Source organism: Colletotrichum tamarilloi, assembly GCF_030869305.1.
Source record: "Colletotrichum tamarilloi strain Tom-12 chromosome Unknown Scaffold_5.1, whole genome shotgun sequence".
Lineage (NCBI taxonomy): Eukaryota > Fungi > Ascomycota > Sordariomycetes > Glomerellales > Glomerellaceae > Colletotrichum > Colletotrichum tamarilloi.
This window is the reverse complement of record NW_026849388.1, coordinates 976,483-994,753: the sequence shown is the minus strand read 5'-3', so window position 1 is coordinate 994,753 and position 18,271 is coordinate 976,483. Positions and strand designations below refer to the sequence as shown.

Here is an 18,271-nt window from a genome sequence, read left to right as displayed (position 1 = left end):
CCGCAGAGCTGCCAAAGCGACCTTTGAGACCGAAGTCTTAGGAAGTGGCCCCATTGTAAGATGGAGATCGTCCATCATGGAAGATTTACATAGCTTACTATGGAAAGAGGGAAGGAGGTGGTTACCCATGGGGAGGTTGGAGGTGAAGAAGGGGTAACACCTTGAGGGAGGGAGATAAAGCAGGTTATAAGCTCGGGTAGAATGTAGATGAGAATATTTTCAGAGTCATACTGCTGTTGCTCAGTCGTCTTACTGAGGCACAGACATATCAGGGTCAAGTACCTCATAAGTATGGTTGACACTCTCGGCAAGCAGTGCGCCCTCCTCCTTCTCCTAGCGTGCTGGGGTCTTGTCAACCTCGTGCGCCACGAGTATGGGTAACAGTGAGTGTAGCATCCGTCGCGACTAGGTTTGACGACCGGGGCAAGAGTAGGGATAACGACAACGGCAAGAGTGAGGTTGACAACGGCAGGGAAAGTAGGGTTGGCGGTGGCGGCAGCTCGACTCCGTAGCTGACGCTGTGTATTGATCAAGGTAGTATGGAGAAGAGACAACGGGATCGATGTACACTTACATTTAATGAACGTACTTTTTCTCAAACTCTCCACAGTGACCATTCGACCGAAAAGTTGAAACCCGGGCGGTAGTACTTCGAGTGCCACGGCGCAAGCAGGCCTAGTTGCGAACACCACGTTGACGACTCCGCCGTGCCTTAATGCCCGAAATCTCGGGTTGATCGGAGACGTCCAGTCAGAAACAACGTCACTAGTAGCCGCGCGCGCGACAAGAGTCCCAAAAATTGCCTCCACTGTGTCGTAATCGACAGTGAGATCGGCATTCGTCAGCGTCAGAACTTTTCTGCGCTCGAAGCCCGTTGAGGCTGTGGAAAGCTTGGGCGTCGAGGGGTCTGTTATTCGAGGCCATTCACATCATATTAATGTGATCATGTTAATCTTTAACGATAGCTTGAGGAGTTCAGCGCTTACTTCCCTGTCGACTAGATTCCGATCAGCGGCGTTGGCTTGATGGTGTGATTTTCGAACTGAAAGCCAGAGTTACGAGTGCAGGATGTGTTGTAGAAGTAGAAGTAGAAGAATGAAGTCGAATATAAGCAGGGTGAAGTCCATATCATCGTCGTCGATGGAATCTGTGGGAGAGGGGAGAAGGTGAAGATGCGCAGGGCAGAGGCCGTTCCTTTTGCTGAATGTAGACTTTGTCATTGAGTCGCGGGCCACCTACTACCCACCTTCCACCTACCTTACATACTACGGTGTTGATATTAATTTGACGGCAGGTGCGCCCCTCCGTCTTAAATCTTGGCCTGATATGGCAGATGAATAGCCTTCTTCAGTTGGGATTGACGAGAGTCAGAGGAAATTCGCCATCAATAATTCGCGTCAAAGAGAAAAGAAAACCGGGCCTATTTGCATACGTATTGACCATATAGATTGCTACAGCAAAGGCCATATAGCCAACAGAGCGGAAATCGCAAATATCCCATTCCAAAACATCAGTAGAAGGTACCTCTGCCATGCGTCCCCCTTTCTGGGTAGGTAGGAAGGCAGGCAGGCGCTTGATTGGAAGACAACTTCCGCTTAGATAGTGCGCTATTGCTTGACGTCCCTCAGTGGCTCGCCGGAGGGCAAGGATGCTTTGCGATTGGGAGATAGCTCTTCCTCTAACCGCTTTCAAACCTCGCCCCTCTAATCTCTGTACTCCACTGTTAAGGTTCCATTGTATCCGTCGGGTCGATTGTCTCTCTGCACCGACATAAGGTAGCCACCGATGGATCCCTCCAAGTCTAGGGCCTCGAATCGAACCGAGAACGAGGCACCAGGCGTAGTCAGAGTTGGCGATGAGGCGATGAAGATCTTTCTTATTGACTAGTATACCAGCCTTAGTTGCATACCTATGAGGCTTGTTGGCTGGGCATGCTATGATTCGCCATTGTCAGCGTTGTCTGGGTTGCCCAGGCGTCTTGCCTACAGTATTGCCAAATTTGTGGTGCCGTTTCTTTGGCACAAAAAACATGAATCATTCACATGAATTAATTCATTATACTGAATGGAAAGCAACCATGTATCAGTCTCTGGGAGTCGGTGTTATATGTGAGAGGGCCTATACCTCTCAATCTCGATACTGATCAGCTACTACGGCAGAATAGTGACATACTGGTGACTGTGCTGGCACCAATGAACCCAGCCTGAGACAGGATCTCAAATCATCACAACCATATAATTAAGCAACGCTTTGTTAAAGCTACCGGTAATCAAGTACCAAAGACGTTTGTGGGAGAGAAAGCCAAGGATGAAGAGATGGTCTAACTTCAAATTGGGCTTGAAAATCTGCCCGCCGTCCCCAATGAACATGCTTCCGTCGCTCTCAAGCTAGATATGCCGGGATCTTAGAGATGGGATAGCCTACCTGCTGTGTTCAACATTTTGGATTGCAAGAAATTTTACCGCTTGAGTCCTTTCCCCATGTGCAAACTAATTCCACCATGCAAGCAATCCCGCTTCTTCATCCATACTTCGAGGTCTGACACCCTTCTCCCTCTTTTTGTGAGCACTACCCATCTTCCTCCATGGGTTATACCCTTAGACTTCGGCCTTCAAGTGTCGTTTTTGCTTCGGTAGCTGGCGTCTCTGACATCGTTGTCCTGCGTGAGCATGATGATGATACCTGGGAACGGACTTGAGTCCCAAGCGATGAAGTATCACATTGAAATAATGATCGACCCAGCACCCGAGTCGGGCCATCCAGAGACGCATTATATCAGACCCGTCTTCTACTTGCGTGTTGACAGGCTATCGACAACGGCAGATATATAAGAAGTCTATGTCAATGCCCAAGCATGACTAAGTAAAGGTGCTGTCAGCCCCGCGGTGGACGTTAAACTCGAACACTTCGCGGGCGTGAGAGCGGACACAGCCCGCCTCCCCATACACTCAAAATAATGAAATTGGGATCAGTTATAAGATCATAGTGAAAGTTTAAAAAGCATGCATATCGCAAAAAGGGATTGGTTGCTTTGGCTGCTTAAGTCATTTGGCTATTTTTACTCTATGCCAGTGCCAGCAGATCTCAACCAGTGGGCGTGATGACATAATCAACAATGACCACCATCAGGTACGTACCTAGCCGAGGGAATCATCAACCTCTCCATTGGCTCTGTCTTTGTGATGATGGCGTGCATCAATACCTTCTATACATGTAGGTGAATACGCGCCCGTTTGCAAGATCAATCCTGGCCATAACTTCCCATTCCGTGTAACTGACACGCCACGACAAGAAGCAGCGACGCGCCCTTGGCGATCAGATCTTACCAAACATTTCACTTCAACTGATTCGACTAGCCGAACATCTCATAATGGCTCTCAAGCTCCTGTGACGATTCTTGTTCACATCTCACTCACCAGGCCTTACCATCGCAAGACACCAACTCTTCCGAACACATCGGAGACGGGAGACTTCAAAGAGAATATAGAGGCCATTCGACAATCCATGCCGCCGGACTCTCTTCACATGCCATGTCCGACCTGCTTCAACTGATACCTGACTTCCCTGTTAGGCAGTTTGCTGGACTGTTGCAGACTCTGGAACGCCATCAGCTTTCCGTCACAGATTTACTAACTCAGGATGTCGTTGACATAGGCAAGCGCACTCAACTGCCTTTGCTTGACATCAAAAGACTTTGCGCTGCCGTCGTCGATGCCCTCCATCGCGACTTTGGCTCTGCCAACGAGCCGCCAAAGGCTAGCCGGTTTCTCAAGCGCTCTCTGACGGATCTTGAGAATCAATGGTCTACCATTAGCACTCTAGACGACTCTCTTGACCGAGCTTTGGGGGGAGGAATCCCAGCCGGCTATGTGACCGAGATCACGGGCGAAAGCGGCGCTGGAAAAACGCAATTTCTGCTATCCTTATTGCTGGCCGTTCAATTGCCGCCGCCGTATGGCTTAGGGCGCCCGGCCATATACATCACAACAGAGGCTCAGTTGTCCACCAAGCGTCTATCGCAAATACTGTCATCCAATCCGCGGTTCGCAGACCTCTCACCGGAAGACAAGCCGTCTCTAGACGGTATCCTCAGTACTTCGACACCTGACCTTGAGTCACAGGAGCACATTCTCCAATTTCAAGTCCCCGTAGAAGTTGAGAGGCGGAATACTGGACTCATCGTCTTGGACTCTGTCGCCTCTAACTATCGAGCCGAATTTGAGCGAGGGGCTCTTGGTAATCATGGGTCAAATATGGGAGCCCGAAGCAACGAACTCACGCGGCTTGGAGCCTTGCTTAGAGAGCTGGCCCAAACATACAACTTGGCTGTTGTTGTCGCCAACCAAGTCGCGGATCGCTTCTCCAGTCCTTTTGCGCCCGTGGCGACCCCCAGAGCGGCGCCCACAGCCGCTGCTCCGAGTTTCACCCAGGAAAGCCCACTGGCATCGCGGAGCAGAGGGCTGAGAGCTTTCTCACCGTCGGCGGTCGAACCGACATCGTCCATAGCTGAACATGTTCGTTCTAGTATGCCTGAACCTCCCGGCCTGGATGACTTCGGCCCGCCTGCGCCTCCCGCACTCGCATTTGACCACCAGCAACGATGGTTCACGGGGTGGGGCGACGATCCGTTTGCAGACTATGGGCTCAAGACGCCCAGTCTAGGTCTTGTGTGGTCAACACAGATTGCGTGCCGCATCGCGCTTTTCAAGAAGCCCGTGTATGGAGTGCATCGGCACATAGAAGATGAAGCCGATGATCGGGGCATGCCGGCGCTCAAGAACTGGCGACGATGGATGAAAGTGGTCTTTGCTCCTCACTCGAGAGCTACGGGGCAGGGTCTGGATGGCGCTGTCGAGTTTTCAGTGACCATGGCTGGACTGAAAGCTGTGACCAAAAAAGAAGCCGATGACAACTGAAGCGGCAGCTTCTTTACAGACTTCGATATCAAGAGTAGTTTCTCTAGTAGAGGAAAATTGACTGATCGGCAGTCAAAATCGACAATCTTACTACCGGCAGAGATAAAATTGTCACGTTGATGCCTGCTTGTCATCATCATTCATCATTTGAGGCCACTCAATAGTAGTGTTGTCATCATTATCTTACAAAGCAATGGAAGTAGAAGGTGGTGCGAAGTAATAAGTCAAGGGCAGTTAGGACTCCTATCTAGTGAACTAACTTTCAGGAGGGAAGGACAAAGAGATTCATCACCTTTGGGGCTGGCAGTGCTACTTTGGAGTTCCTTTTCTGACAATCATCAACCGTGTCATATATCAAAAGGGAATGGAAAGTCAGCCAAGGTCTGCACGTGTAAGTAGATATGCGGGATGAGTGAGGTTGAAGACCTGAAAAGCTCCACATGAACCGCAGAATGTGGTGTCTTGGCACCAACGGCCTCACCCCCAGATAAAGGGATACCTGTCAAGGTCACTGCTCTGGGGATACCCGTATTGCCCAAAACTTGCTTTATATGGCAATGGCTCATGGAGCAAGGGTATTATTAGGAGATGATAGAACCGGAATTGATGGTAAGAAACGAAACAAGCTTTCCAACGTTGAAAGAGCCCCCAGATCAGATACTACCCGACATGTTGAAAGGAAACTTTTTCGCCGCAGGTCGCAGCTGCTGGCGGAGGCGTTTCATGGAAGACGAATAGCACTTGACCCCCTGATATTAAGGACTGCAGGAACGAGGACGGACCCCGGCACCTGCTTACGTACTGCATCCGGAATCCGATGTCCCAGAAATAGTGTGGAGGCGCAGACACCCGACCTGGAGGACGCCACTGGATAAGGACAGGCTCAACATGTCGTCCCTGCCTTGCTTGCGTGCCAGGTGCCTGCCTCCCCAAGGTCACAGAGGTGTCTGAACAGCCCCACTGGAGCCGGTCCAGAACACTAAGAAGACGTATCACGTGCTTGATCCCGTGCCGTACTAGCCTCTCCAAAGAGTTTCATTCGTCGGTGACATCTGACTGCCCAGGTCGACGTGGGTCCTTTTGTTCCTCCCGCCAGGCGGTAACCCACTGGACACTGCACAGGACACAGGACTCTGGGCACAGGACACCGAGCACTAAGGTAATCAGAGACTGGCACCTGACTGGTACTCTGTACACCGCGCTAGAAGCCTTGACGTAGCAGCAGCCTGCATTTACTCCGTCCGACTCCTACCACCTCACTTGACCTGTCCTGACTCTGGCTTTGTTGCTTTCACAACCTGGAACCTCAACACGACACCACCGAAATCCATCAACCTCCCAACACCTACACAACGTCCATATAATCGCCCAGCGCGCCTATATTCGCCGCGTCTCTCGATCCCTACCAGCCTTGATCAGATCCCCCGCTATTCACAATGAACCCCGAGTAGTACGTTGCCTCAACCGCCTCCTCCGCCTCCTTGCCTTGCGAAACGAGGAATCCTCGGGAGTCGCCGCTAAGCTGACCTTGTTCTCTCTCACAGAGTCTCCCCCCCTCATCGATATCGTCTTTTCGATCTTTTCGCTGCCATGGCGCGCAAAGCGCGAAAATCGCCGATATGATTTAGGTTCGACACCGATACTGACCCGACGCCAGGTACGACTACCTCTTCAAGCTTCTCCTCATCGGTGATTCCGGTGTTGGAAAGTCTTGCCTTCTGTTGCGATTCGCCGACGACACATACACCGAGTCCTACATCTCCACCATCGGTGTCGACTTTGTATGAAATCCCCCACTCTGCCGACGCCGACCGATCGGCTACTGACGATAAACCTTAGAAAATCCGCACGATAGAGCTCGATGGAAAGACGGTGAAGCTGCAAATCGTGAGTTAATCCTGGCGGAGAATATTGTCGAGGAAATGAGGCTGCCGCAAATGCTGACATTTCTATCTACTTGGTAGTGGGATACTGCCGGTCAGGAGCGTTTCCGCACCATCACTTCCTCCTACTACCGTGGTGCCCACGGCATCTGCGTCGTCTACGATGTCACCGACATGGACTCTTTCAACAACGTCAAGCAATGGCTCCAGGAGATCGACAGATACGCCACCGAGGGCGTCAACAAGCTGCTCGTTGGCAACAAGAGCGATATGTCCGACAAGAAGGTTGTCGAGTACACCGTCGCCAAGGTCAGATTACCCCCGCCGGCTGTTGAGGCGACACATTGCCCGACAACTCCCACTCGGACTGTAAAGTTCTTTATTTTGACCATCTGTTTGCTAACCCTCCAATAGGAATTCGCCGACAGCTTGGGCATTCCCTTCCTTGAAACCTCTGCAAAGAACGCCAGCAACGTCGAGCAGGCTTTCCTGACCATGGCCCGCCAGATCAAGGAGCGCATGGGTAGCACGACCGCGAACAACACGAAACCCTCCGTACAGGTTGGCCCTGGCCACGGTGTCTCCTCGAACTCGGGAGGTGGCTGCTGCTAAATGTATCGTCCCTGATTTCTACGAAGCCCGCTTTCCTTACCTGTGTTCTATGGCATTTTACGGATTTTTCTCGGCGGAGGGGATACAGCTGGGCAGAATGGGCGAGGAAGGGAATGCACAGCTCATGACGGTGTAGGGATCACATTTTGGCTCGGACGATGCTGTGTCGTTCGCTTTTCTCTCCTTCCGCGCAAAGGCTGCTTTCCATACTTCTACGCATAGATGAGTGTTGGTTTGGTTCGTCCCAGCTCCTTCGCACTGCACACACACAATCGACACAAGATACCTCTGTAACTGGACCCATGGCGTTGTTCACGGCAAACGACAAGGCTCCTGGTGCCTGACGGCAATTCAGAAGCCAGACTCTGGGGCGTTCAGTGGGAGACTTCTAGGGATCTCACTGAGCGCAGAGAGAATAACAAGGTCAACTCGATGTGTATTACAAGCGTAGGCTTTGTTTTGCCGGCGTATCGTGTGCTTTGCAATCAAGCTTGGTTGGCCAGGGGGCGAGCACATAGGCAACGCAGCGGGCCGTACGTATGGGTGTCTGCGCGCTGGTTCCCAGCCACATGTCTTCTCTCTTTTTGTTTCCAATCCTTGGCGGCTGCTGCTTTTCTGGTAGATAGGGTCGAAGTAATGGGCAAGTGACGTTTTCCTTCTTGATATTGCGGCAATCGAGGGTGATGATTCCGTTTGTTTCCCAGTTCGTGAAAAGCATCCCGCGTGAGGTCTCAGCCTGAACCAATCTAGGCGTTTGCCAACCTAGTCAACGAGCATTTGCATGTCGAACGAGAGTATGATGGGCGGCGCATACGAGGGTTTCGGATTGACCGGTCATCGGGCTCGCCTCGCGTTCGACTGTTTGCTCCGTTCTTCCACCTTCTTGGGTACCTAGGCAGTTGTACTACAACATAGCGTTAGATTTTACTCTTTACGAATCACTTGGAAGTCAAACCAGGAATCGAACCTACTCCCCAAAGTTAACATAATTGGTTTCCTACCATACATTTCAATCAGTATCCCTTTCACTACTCATATCACAAGTACTGCCCTTTCGCATCAAAATTGTTCTTATAGACATAGGAGAATATATTCTAACAGATATTGAATGGGTGTGGCCCATGATGAAGTGCGGAGAGAAGGGTGTTGCCCCTCAAGGAGGTAGCAAGTGAAGAAGGGCTGGGGAACGGGTCACGGGACAAGTACTTTGCCTGGGCGTCTTTCCAGCTCTCCGCTTTGGTATCCTTCAAGCGGAGAAGTGCCATAATGAAACGAAAACACAGAAACCGTGCAGCCGGTCTCTTGTCGTTGAGGAATACCAATTCTCTGTCCTGAAGACCTCTGGCTATGCGAGGTCTATCCCAGCCAGGTGTGGGGGTTACGTCGTGAAGGGGGTCATCTTCTATGCCCTTGTCGAGGATGTCGATCTTCCATCGTTTGAGTGGCTTTTCTTCCGGATCAACAGGGACAATGACTAGCTTATAATGGTTGAACCAATACTGGATCAGCGTCGAAAGTAAAAGTGGCTCAATTCGCCCGTTCTCTCACGGAAAAGGTGATCCAAGATCTCATGAGGTACGTTCGAGAAATACGGCACAACGTTCGCAGCGGCATAGCGCTGAGGCAGGGGTTGAGCATGCTCGTCATCTGGTGTGTCTTCTAGATGCATTCACGATCCGGTGGCGTGACACCAGCAGTGTTCGTAGGATTCGGCCAAAAGATTTGCCATCTCGGTGTCCGTCCTGGAGATTTCTGCGGCCTGGTATTGGCAAGATTGCCCTCCGTAGTACAACAGAGCTTTATCGCGGAACCAATTACTGATTCCCAGGGACTTCGTCTGGTATCTATCAAACCTGCCGTAGTAGGTCTCCACACCCTGGGCTATGGTCCCGGCACAAGGTCCCCAGAGGCTCGCCACGTTTAGATGCTCGATAATACGGGACCTCTTCTGGAACACTGTTTGACCCAGGGAGTCTCGGCACCTTTTCAATTTGATACATTCCTGCGCCGCCGCATCGCTGTCGATTTCTCCGGATGTTTCTCGAGGAGCCGAGAGATCTTCTTCGATTTGGCAGATCTTGTAGTTCAGACCGAGCCCACCGAGACGCGCCATCGGCACATTGATGCCTTCTCCCTTCAGGCGAGAAAGCTCTGGTCCCTCGATGTCTTTGAACTCGTCGAGTATCTTGTCCAAGTGTACCAAGGTATGACGGGGTTTTTTCTAGATCCTGAGACAATCGGGCAATCTCAGAGTGCTGTTGGATGCGGTGTGGGATGTCGTTGTCGGAGGGGGTACCCGCCGGTATGATGTCCTCGCCGAGGTCGTTATAGTCTCCTAGTTGGCTCATCTTGTTGGTCTCGTCTTAAGTGTTGGTTGATGAGTATTGGATGATGGATATCGGTTGTTGAATGTTTGGCTGATTCTCAGGGGGGAGGGAGAGACTTCGGGGTCTTGAACGCAGGCAAAGGGCAAATGGAGATGGATCTGTGGCGATTCTTGGAGGCGGCATATTGGGTTTTGTGGTTTCCCTCGACTTCCAAGTATCTTGTTATCAAAGAAAATGAACTTTTTGTGAGTCAGAAGTACCATCAAGGGTCACTTGAAAGTTCTCTCCAGTCTCCTCACACTAAATTTTTCACCTTAAACTTGAATTCAGAAAATCTTACATCTCCTTAATCCTTCAGGTCAGCGTTGTATTCAAATATTAATGGAAAACTGAGATAGATACATTCGAAGCCATGTGTCGTGTAAGAAGGTGGGGGATTCTGGAGATAATTTTGGTGGGAGAGCTCAATGGTGTTGGCGGACTTTTGAGCCGGCGTGATAACGATGTCCAGGACTTTGGTGCGTGCCCAGATGTCTTTGTGTGCAAATGCGCAACGACTTGGTCAGGCCAGATATCAAAAGCAGTGAGTTGTTCTGGATGGAGATGTCGAAGTAGTCCGAGCTACTGGCAATTATGACCATGGTCCTGATGTTATTCTGTCTCACTTGATGTTGCAGTATCCGTCGAGGCCTCTACTTTGAACGTATAGTCCCCTCGAGAGGTCCGACACAAGTCGGTTATTTGATACCTCAAGGTGCCACCATCACTGACGCGCCAAGTAGGCGAAGTATCAACACCAAGAAGGAAGAATGCAGGCGCTCTGAAAGTTTCATTTCGTATCTATGGGAGATCTGTCCCGGGGTATTGTCCAGCCAAGACTACAACTGAAAGATCGCGCATATGACGCGCTCGGAACTGATGATAAGAGCAAAGAACAAGATCATCGATCTTGAAACCGAGCAGCAAGTATCCATCCATCTCTCGGCCCTCTGCCCCATTTCCCCCTTCGACATGATGTGGCTCTTCTTCTAACATGATGCAACACCTTATGCCATGGTGTTGAGACTGAGAATGAAACGTCGTGATGGGGTCATTTCAAAGAAAAGGAAAACAAGATGCAGGGCCGAGCCATTTAGCCCTACAGATACAAGTAACGGTACAAAGTCACGGAGTGACTTATCAAGCTAGGCCGAGAAACTTAAGGGCCTTGCGGCTGTTTCCCTTCCGGACCTGGTTCTTCTTCAAGAACATGGGCATCAAACGTCTTTCCTCGAGGTCTAGATCGCTCTCGTAGTCCATATCGACGGTTAAGATGGATGTGGCATCGCCGACGCTTTTTCTGTCGCCTCGTCGTGACTTGAATCGGCGACTCATGATTGTTTCTGCGATGGAAGAAGGTCGGGCTGAAGTTCTGATAGAGCCTGATGCCCTGTTCACGGCCTTGCGACCACTGGTGGATGGCGGAGACATCGGAGGGCTCATCGAAGCCTGAGGGAATGCCGAGAAGTTCCCGGATTGCCGCTTGCTCTTGACACTACTCTCTTCAAGCTTCTTGCTTTCTTCAGGCAAGTAAAACTTGGAGATGTTGATCAGAGTCTTCCAGATGGTGGACACAAAAGTCGCAACTTCCGCCTCTGTTGCGGTGGATGCGAGGAGAAAGTTGGCCTTGGAAACTGCCAGCCCATCTCGCGAAGATGTCGATGCGGCAGATCTCGATCCCTTGGACTGGAGTGAGCTTGAGCTCGATGCCAAGTCACTCACAGTAGGAATACGTCCCAAGGAGCTACCTCGAACATGAGTGAAGGGAAGTGGCTCCTTGGCCTGAGCATCAATGACTTGGGCAACTTTCATCAAATCGACGCCGACCAACTTCTGCAAAGCGAGGATGGTGGCAAGATGATCCGGAGGGTAGTCGAGAATCAGAAAACGGACTTCGGAGTGCGCAGCAAAGAAAGTCTCAAGATGAGGAATGATAAGCGTCGCCAGAAGATATGAGTTGGTGAAAGGGTTGTCTTGAGTCTGGTTGGCCAGTGGCTGTGCGGTGAAGGACTGCATCGCGTTCGCAATGAGATATCTGAGAAGTTTCGTTAGCCAAGAGACGAAAAGATCACCCAAAGAAATGAACTTACCGGAAATCCAGCCTGCCAGTCCTCGAAATGCCGCTCGACTTTGTGCCCAACTTCTCAAGCTGGCTAGTTACTCCAGAGACAAATGTTTTCTTGACTCCACGTTGCGCACCTATGGCCAGGATTTGGTCTATTCGGTGATTGTCTTTTCTTGGACTTCCACCAGGCTCAACGTCCCGGAATATCGGCTTCCACAGTGCGTCCATCTCGGGAAGCAACGGAAAGTTGAACTGAGAGAACCCTCTTCCCTTGGGTGGGAAGTAGATGTTAAGCACTGATCTGAGGGAGTTCTGCATGGCTACAGCCGTCTGACCGTGCACGGCGTTGAAATCGTGGAACTTATCCTCCGACTCGGACACCGTGGGCGGAGGCGTATGCGCAGGCGTAGGCAGAGCTGATCTTATCACAGTCCGGGTGAAAGGCTGGACAGGCTTCGCGGTGTAGGTCGGACCCTGGTAGGAGAAAGGGTCGTACTCTTCTGTGCTGACCTTCGTCGTGGACGTGAACTGGGTGACTTCGGGCTCGGCCAGTTGCCAGGTTGGAGTCTGCGGGGTCGATCTGTCACCATCCGCAGTAGACGTGCCGGAGGAAGCAGAAGAAGGCAGTGTAACAGGATAAACACCTTCTCTGAAAGCCTTGATCATGTATTCCAGGATTGGGTCTGGACTGTCGTCCTTGAAGTGAATGACTAGGTCCTCATAGAATGGCAGTACAGGTCGGAACGGCGTCTCATTCAGTTCGACATCTTCGGCATCGGTTCCTCTGTCGACATATTTCGACCTAGACTTGGTATGCTTACGTTTGCGCAGTCTCTTCTCGGACGGTGGAGGGGGCGGCAATGCCTTGTTGACTCCCTTGTTTGGTCGGGCTGCTTTGACATAGATTGTCTTCGGGCCTTCGACGCGCTTAGCGCTACTTTCGCGTTTTTCGGCGTCTTCGATGAGTTCAACTACCGACACAGGGCGACCCTCGGCAACCTTCTCGGCAGTAGTCTTCTCAGCGGAAAGCAACAAGTTCTCAGCGGAGGGCTTCTCATTGTGAATTTTCTCAGCAGCACTTTGCTCCTTAGGCTTCAGCCGCATGAGAGTGTCTCTATAGCGAGAGTTGCTTCGATGGAGATGGCTAATCGACTGTGATCGCTTCAAAGCCCTGGAAGAGGCGGATGACTTCATACGGACGAGTGAGGCTTGTTCGATGTATATTGGCTCTGTCGAACGGATGCTGAAGACGTCAGATCTGGGAGATGCCACGTCGAGAAGGCCAGGAGCGTTAGGTGAAGAAGACGAGAATACATCATCCCGCTCATATGCCTCGCCCACACAGCTCGGAGACCGAAGTGGAGCAGTGACGATGGGTTTACCGTCACTATCAAAGCCTTCACCGGAGACTCTTTCAAGCTCGTCGAAATTCGTGATGGCGAGCCTGGGTGTTGGGCCATGATGTGGAGTCGTAGCCTCGACTTGCCCCTCCTCCTTGATATGATCTTCACTGAACTGGCCACCAAAGACGTAGAAGGATGCCATATCACCAAAGGTATCGGCGAAGCTATACATGGGTAGGCTCATGCTTCTCGGGCGCGGACGGCCGGCGGGAGTGGTGAGATCGATGTCGCTGGAAGGCTGTAAGTTTGCAGTTTCCCGGTCGAGAGCATCGGCAGCACGCATAGCTCTGGTGATGGGGTCTTCGCTTAGTTCCTCCGAGGTATCAAGGAATGAGCCGCTTGAGTTGGCGGGGTCCTCGAGGCCGGCAACGCCACCTTTAACAAGGTCATTGAAGATTGCTTCGGCTTTGGATATATCCCCCTCTGTCTCATTCCGAGAGATGGCTCTGATGCAGACCGTCTGCGCGCTGGGCGTACCGCCATTCATGAAGACCAGTCTCTTACGCTTGGGGGTCGAATCCTTCAAGAATTCCAAAGCGGTGTCCCTTCTCTTGGCGACAGCATTGTGAACTCGCCTGACAAACTTGCGCGCTTCAAACGGCTCATCGGGGTTCTCGGGTTCGAGGAATTCCTTGACGCTGGGAAGGATGGCAATTTGCGATGATATAGGTAGAAGACGGAGCTGAGTCGAAACGAGGTCATGGGGACCCTCGAAGGCAACGAGGCCGCCATGGTATTCAGCAGGCTCGGCCATTGGGAAGAGTCGTCCAGGGAGATGAAGATTGATAGAGGCGTGAAGTTCGCGAACGAATGAGCTGATTATGAATTATGTGGTAGTCGCGGAGAAGAGGTGAGATGAAGCGTTCAAGTAACGCAATTGAGTGTATTCGAATGTCGGAGAGGTCTTGCTAGCGAAGTGAAGAAAACGTCGATAAAAGGCGGAAGGTGTGAATCAGTGCAACCAGTTGCCGATTCTCCCACGTTGGCCAGTTTCGTCCAAGTCAACAGCAAGAGCAGTGACGAGCCGAAAGAGAGAAGAGAAATTGGGATGCGAAAAATGGAGAAATCCAACGGCCACCGGGCGAGAAAAGTATGATGGGCAGACCTGGAGAGAATAAAGAGGTGTAATGGAGTAGGCGTAGACGTAAGCGCGGCCGGCGGCATAAGGGCCAGAAAAGGTGGCTTGGCTCTACCGAGTCGATGTTCCTGATTTAGGGAGACAGGAGAGAGTAGACAAATAGTTGGCGTTTCCAAGCTACGCCCCAAGTCGCTAGTCTGGTTGGCAACGACGCAGTGGCTTCCCGGCGAGAAAAAGGGGATGCGATGTGGAAAGAGTGACCGGATGTCTGGGACGGGATGGTGCGGTGAGCTTGAGGCCTTGTTGGGGTTGGTTGCCTATATGGAAAGATGCGTCGTCTTGTCCGGATGAAAGAACGAACCAACCAAATCAAGGCCAGAATCCTCAGCCGAGCATCTCATGATCAAATTCCAGTCGTAGTGCAATCCAATGGTGTGCTGCGGCCTGCCAGTGTTGATTACCTTAAGGTACCTCACCTTACTGACCACCTGAGGAAGGACTGGCTGGGGCAACGGAAGGTGGCAGACGGCAAGAGGCAGGAAGCAGGAGGTATTGTCGAATGATTCCTGAGGTTCAATGTAGGTGACCCTCGTGACGCCGGAACGCTGGATGCAGAAACGGAGGCGCACCGAGAAATGGAATTGAAAAGGTGAAGACTAAACGGCGCGTCTGCTCTCGGTGTGGGATATCGGAATCCGTCTTACTTCGCCCTTGGCCAACGCTCACTAATGAGCTAGCGAGACCGCGTGCGTTCCTTAGTAAGACGGTAGCGTTCAAAGACACTTCAGGTCGAGATGGGTGACTGGTGGTGGCAGGTCTGGGGCGTTTAGTCGAAAGGTTTACGCTACTCGCTACCACCTACTTGTCTACGTAGAGTTGGAGGCTTGGAGCAAGCTCCTCGGCGCCTTCTCCCTGGTCGTTACTGAATGGCTTGAGACTAGGACCCAAATCGATAATCCGATTTGACCTCAGCGTCGGGTGTCGCAGGAGCCAGTCCGTCGGCGTTTCCAGCTTCGGGGAACAATGGCAGACTGCTTTGGCAGTTGTGCAGGCCGCCGTCACTTGCATCATTGATCGGCTAAGCCATGTAGCCGTTTGACGAACCTACCTACCTACCATGGTAGACTCGTATCGCCGGTATCAGTATCTGGACGTTGCAACTGCGGGCTGCTAGCACGACGAACGAAACAAGCGAAGCGAATGTAACACAGAGTCTGCGAGCACTCTGGGCTGACAGCTTTCTACACAATATCTTAAGGCAAGACTAGGTTCCTTGCGGGTGCGGTTGCGACGAGTCCGTGTCGGACAAACAAAGTTGGCCAAACAATAGCCTCCATTTCATCCAGGGCGAACGGATCGACCTACTGCGTAGGTGAGTGAGTGCGAGGCAAGGGTTGTATTCATAGTCTGAAGGGACGGGCATAGTTCCCCATCGAATGCCGTCCCATAGTGTCCGCAAGGCAAGATACGACCCATGCTCTTTGCAAGACCACAGGGCAGCCCGTGCAATAGAGAAACAAGAGGGAAGATCGGGAGGTTGGATGGCTTAGGAGGCTGGAACAAGGGACGCCTGGATGCGGCACTTTGCGATGATGGATGGCGTTCCTTGTGTCTGGCCACTCAGCTGGAGGAGGGTGTGGAAAGTGGGTCTAGAAGACGGCGGCTGGCGGGGGCCTCACGGGCGGGTGGTCCAGGGTTCAGGGTTTATGTCAGGCGGGCAAAGCGTGGACGAAGCAGGGGCTGTGGACAGGGGTACATGTACTCGAAAAGAAGCCTTACCCTTTTGGGCGATCGACGACAGGCCTGCTCTTAGTCGGGGAACAAGGGCCAATCGGCAAGGCAGGATCTGCTCTGGCTGTTTGCTTCCTACCAGTTCCTGCTTATTTTCACACTGCTTACGGAGTACCTTTCGTTCATTTCTCACCAAAAATTCCAGCGAAAGATGCCTACAGTAAGGTAGATTCTCACACTCTTTTGTTTGCACTTCCGCCCCCTGCGTCCTGCCTTTGCACGACACACACGTGTCTGCAGGGAAATCCTGTTCCTGCATAGGCTGCGTGACAAGGGTTGTAGCCTGTTCGTCCGGAAGCATTCCTCGAACCTCATCTCACCTCTACCTGTCATATGGGGTTTGACAAGCTTATCACGAGACCTGGTCCTTTGCAAACGGCCGCTGTTCGAGTGCCGCCCATCGCCACCTTGAGTTTCCTCAAATTGGGCAAATTTTACCATCGATAGTACAAATTTCGACAGAGTTTCACGTTGGAGCCCCCTTTGTGTGTCGCAGAACCGAGGCACTCGCCCTCAGATCCCCGACTCGCGCCACCAATCCAACTCTATCCCGCATAGTTGCTCCCTAGCCAGAACTCTGTGCCATACTGCGTGTATACGCGCTCCTCTTCACTCACCATCTCCACACGCCGTCGCAGTCTACCCGAGTTTTCGCTCTTTTACGAGCAACTAGGTTGGCCAACCGTGTCACGGACACGCGTGCAGTCCACAATACGAACAATTGCTATCGGCATCAGGGAACCAGCTTCTTGCCACGCTATCAGTCTATACTTTGGCATGGAGGGATCACTAGGACGCATCTGAGGAGACAGGCTTGCCGAGGCAGACACTTTACGACACCAGACACTTTACGACACCAGACTCGATACAAATTTTGCACGGACTCGTCGCTTTGCCTTCAAAAAATGCGCCTCGATTTTACCCAGCACACATTGGGAACCGTGGTTCCAGCAACGTACCCGCTCCGTTCATAAATGATGGGAATGCAACGGATACTGTTAGACTTTATGTCCTGGCAAAGAGCCATTGGCTGTATGGACATCGCTCTTCCTTGGGCGCCAACAACATGCTGCATAGGCGCCAATATGTCGAATTTTGTCATCCATCAGACTTATTATAGCGCTCTTAACCACGAACCTGCGCGCGTAACATGGACTTTACAGAGATAGGTACACCAGGAAGCCCGAGCCCGGATGTTGTCCGACGTTGTACGAAACGACCAGCATACCAGCTCTGGATGTGCTCATACAAAAGCATACCAAGTTACCTCGCCATTCTAGGATGCAGCTTACTACTTCATTACCTACCTTGGGCATGTTCTCAGGCTCCTTAACTTTTTGGAGCAATCTACTCTCTGCCTGCAGCCGTCCCACACAAATTGCTTTTTCGTGGGCAAATTGAAGAGGGATCTGCCAGCCTTGATTAGCGCCGCTCCATATCCCAGCTGGGCAGCAGATCGATCTTCGATAATCCACAACGCGGCGTCTCTGGGGCCTATCCCGTGTTCTCGGATCGCCAGGCAGTACGTTGCTCTAAACTTCTAAAGGGCTGATCCAGCCAGGCTTTGAGCGTTCCCCACCACCACTGTATCGTTTGCCCTTTGAGTCAGTTCCTGCAGTAACGGGACGACTTTGTCATCAGAGGGAGCGGTGAAGGGCTTGAAACAGACTAAATGCGGCCTTTGTTGTACGGCAGACAACCTGAATCGTTGAGACGGCGGCCACGGATCACAACGTTGCCTCGATTGGGACCACGCCAACCGCCCTAGACTCTTCGATATTCCCCACCACGTTTGCATAAGCTGTGTCTTGCATCACCTGCAGCATTTGGTCTTTATGTACCATTTTTTCTGCATGATAATTGTCCGGCGGCTCACAGACTGCGCTACACACGTACCCAGTGCACACGTATACACCTTGAATGTATTCGAACGCGTCGTCGCGAACCCGCCGGCTGGCACCAACGATTTAGACAAGACGTCTCAATAGACGCGTCGTGGACCTTGAGAAGTAATCAATGCGTTTTTCACTCAGCGTCAACATATCGGCTGGGACCCATCAAGCCGAGGCCACGGAGCGGCTATAGATGAGACACTTTAGCCGCACTTGGCGAAGCCTAGATCCCTGATCTGCCCGTGCGGTTTGATGGGAAATGTGG

The 18,271-nt window shown here is 51.8% G+C and overlaps 7 protein-coding genes across 7 annotated transcripts; 2 read left to right on the top strand and 5 right to left on the bottom strand.

The window, feature by feature from the left end:
• Positions 1–405: 405 nt before the first annotated feature.
• On the bottom strand, positions 406–617 carry CTAM01_02441 (uncharacterized protein; the record flags this gene model as incomplete). The annotated part of the gene is made up of 2 exons (XM_060518479.1): positions 406–518; positions 575–617. 2 exons carry the CDS (start codon positions 615–617, stop codon positions 406–408), a joined length of 156 nt encoding a protein of 51 aa, XP_060387112.1.
• A 2,913-nt stretch (positions 618–3,530) lies between these two features.
• Positions 3,531–4,916, top strand: CTAM01_02440 (DNA repair protein RAD57; the record flags this gene model as incomplete). The annotated part of the gene is made up of 1 exon (XM_060518478.1): positions 3,531–4,916. One exon carries the CDS (start codon positions 3,531–3,533, stop codon positions 4,914–4,916), a length of 1,386 nt encoding a protein of 461 aa, XP_060387111.1.
• A 1,436-nt stretch (positions 4,917–6,352) lies between these two features.
• CTAM01_02439 (GTP-binding protein ypt1) lies at positions 6,353–7,411 on the top strand (the record flags this gene model as incomplete). Its single annotated transcript, XM_060518477.1, has 5 exons — positions 6,353–6,363; positions 6,574–6,697; positions 6,756–6,803; positions 6,881–7,108; positions 7,214–7,411. 5 exons carry the CDS (start codon positions 6,353–6,355, stop codon positions 7,409–7,411), a joined length of 609 nt encoding a protein of 202 aa, XP_060387110.1.
• A 1,094-nt stretch (positions 7,412–8,505) lies between these two features.
• CTAM01_02438 (uncharacterized protein) lies at positions 8,506–8,952 on the bottom strand (the record flags this gene model as incomplete). The annotated part of the gene is made up of 1 exon (XM_060518476.1): positions 8,506–8,952. A coding segment is annotated over one exon (447 nt), but the record flags the coding sequence as incomplete, so codon positions are not given.
• Positions 8,953–9,080: 128 nt separating this feature from the next.
• Positions 9,081–9,759, bottom strand: CTAM01_02437 (uncharacterized protein; the record flags this gene model as incomplete). Its single annotated transcript, XM_060518475.1, has 2 exons — positions 9,081–9,577; positions 9,612–9,759. 2 exons carry the CDS (start codon positions 9,757–9,759, stop codon positions 9,081–9,083), a joined length of 645 nt encoding a protein of 214 aa, XP_060387108.1.
• Positions 9,760–10,917: 1,158 nt separating this feature from the next.
• Positions 10,918–13,999, bottom strand: CTAM01_02436 (uncharacterized protein; the record flags this gene model as incomplete). Its single annotated transcript, XM_060518474.1, has 2 exons — positions 10,918–11,812; positions 11,868–13,999. The coding sequence occupies 2 exons, from the start codon at positions 13,997–13,999 to the stop codon at positions 10,918–10,920; spliced, it is 3,027 nt and encodes a 1,008-aa protein (XP_060387107.1).
• Positions 14,000–15,587: 1,588 nt separating this feature from the next.
• Positions 15,588–15,746, bottom strand: CTAM01_02435 (uncharacterized protein; the record flags this gene model as incomplete). Its single annotated transcript, XM_060518473.1, has 1 exon — positions 15,588–15,746. One exon carries the CDS (start codon positions 15,744–15,746, stop codon positions 15,588–15,590), a length of 159 nt encoding a protein of 52 aa, XP_060387106.1.
• Positions 15,747–18,271: the final 2,525 nt, after the last annotated feature.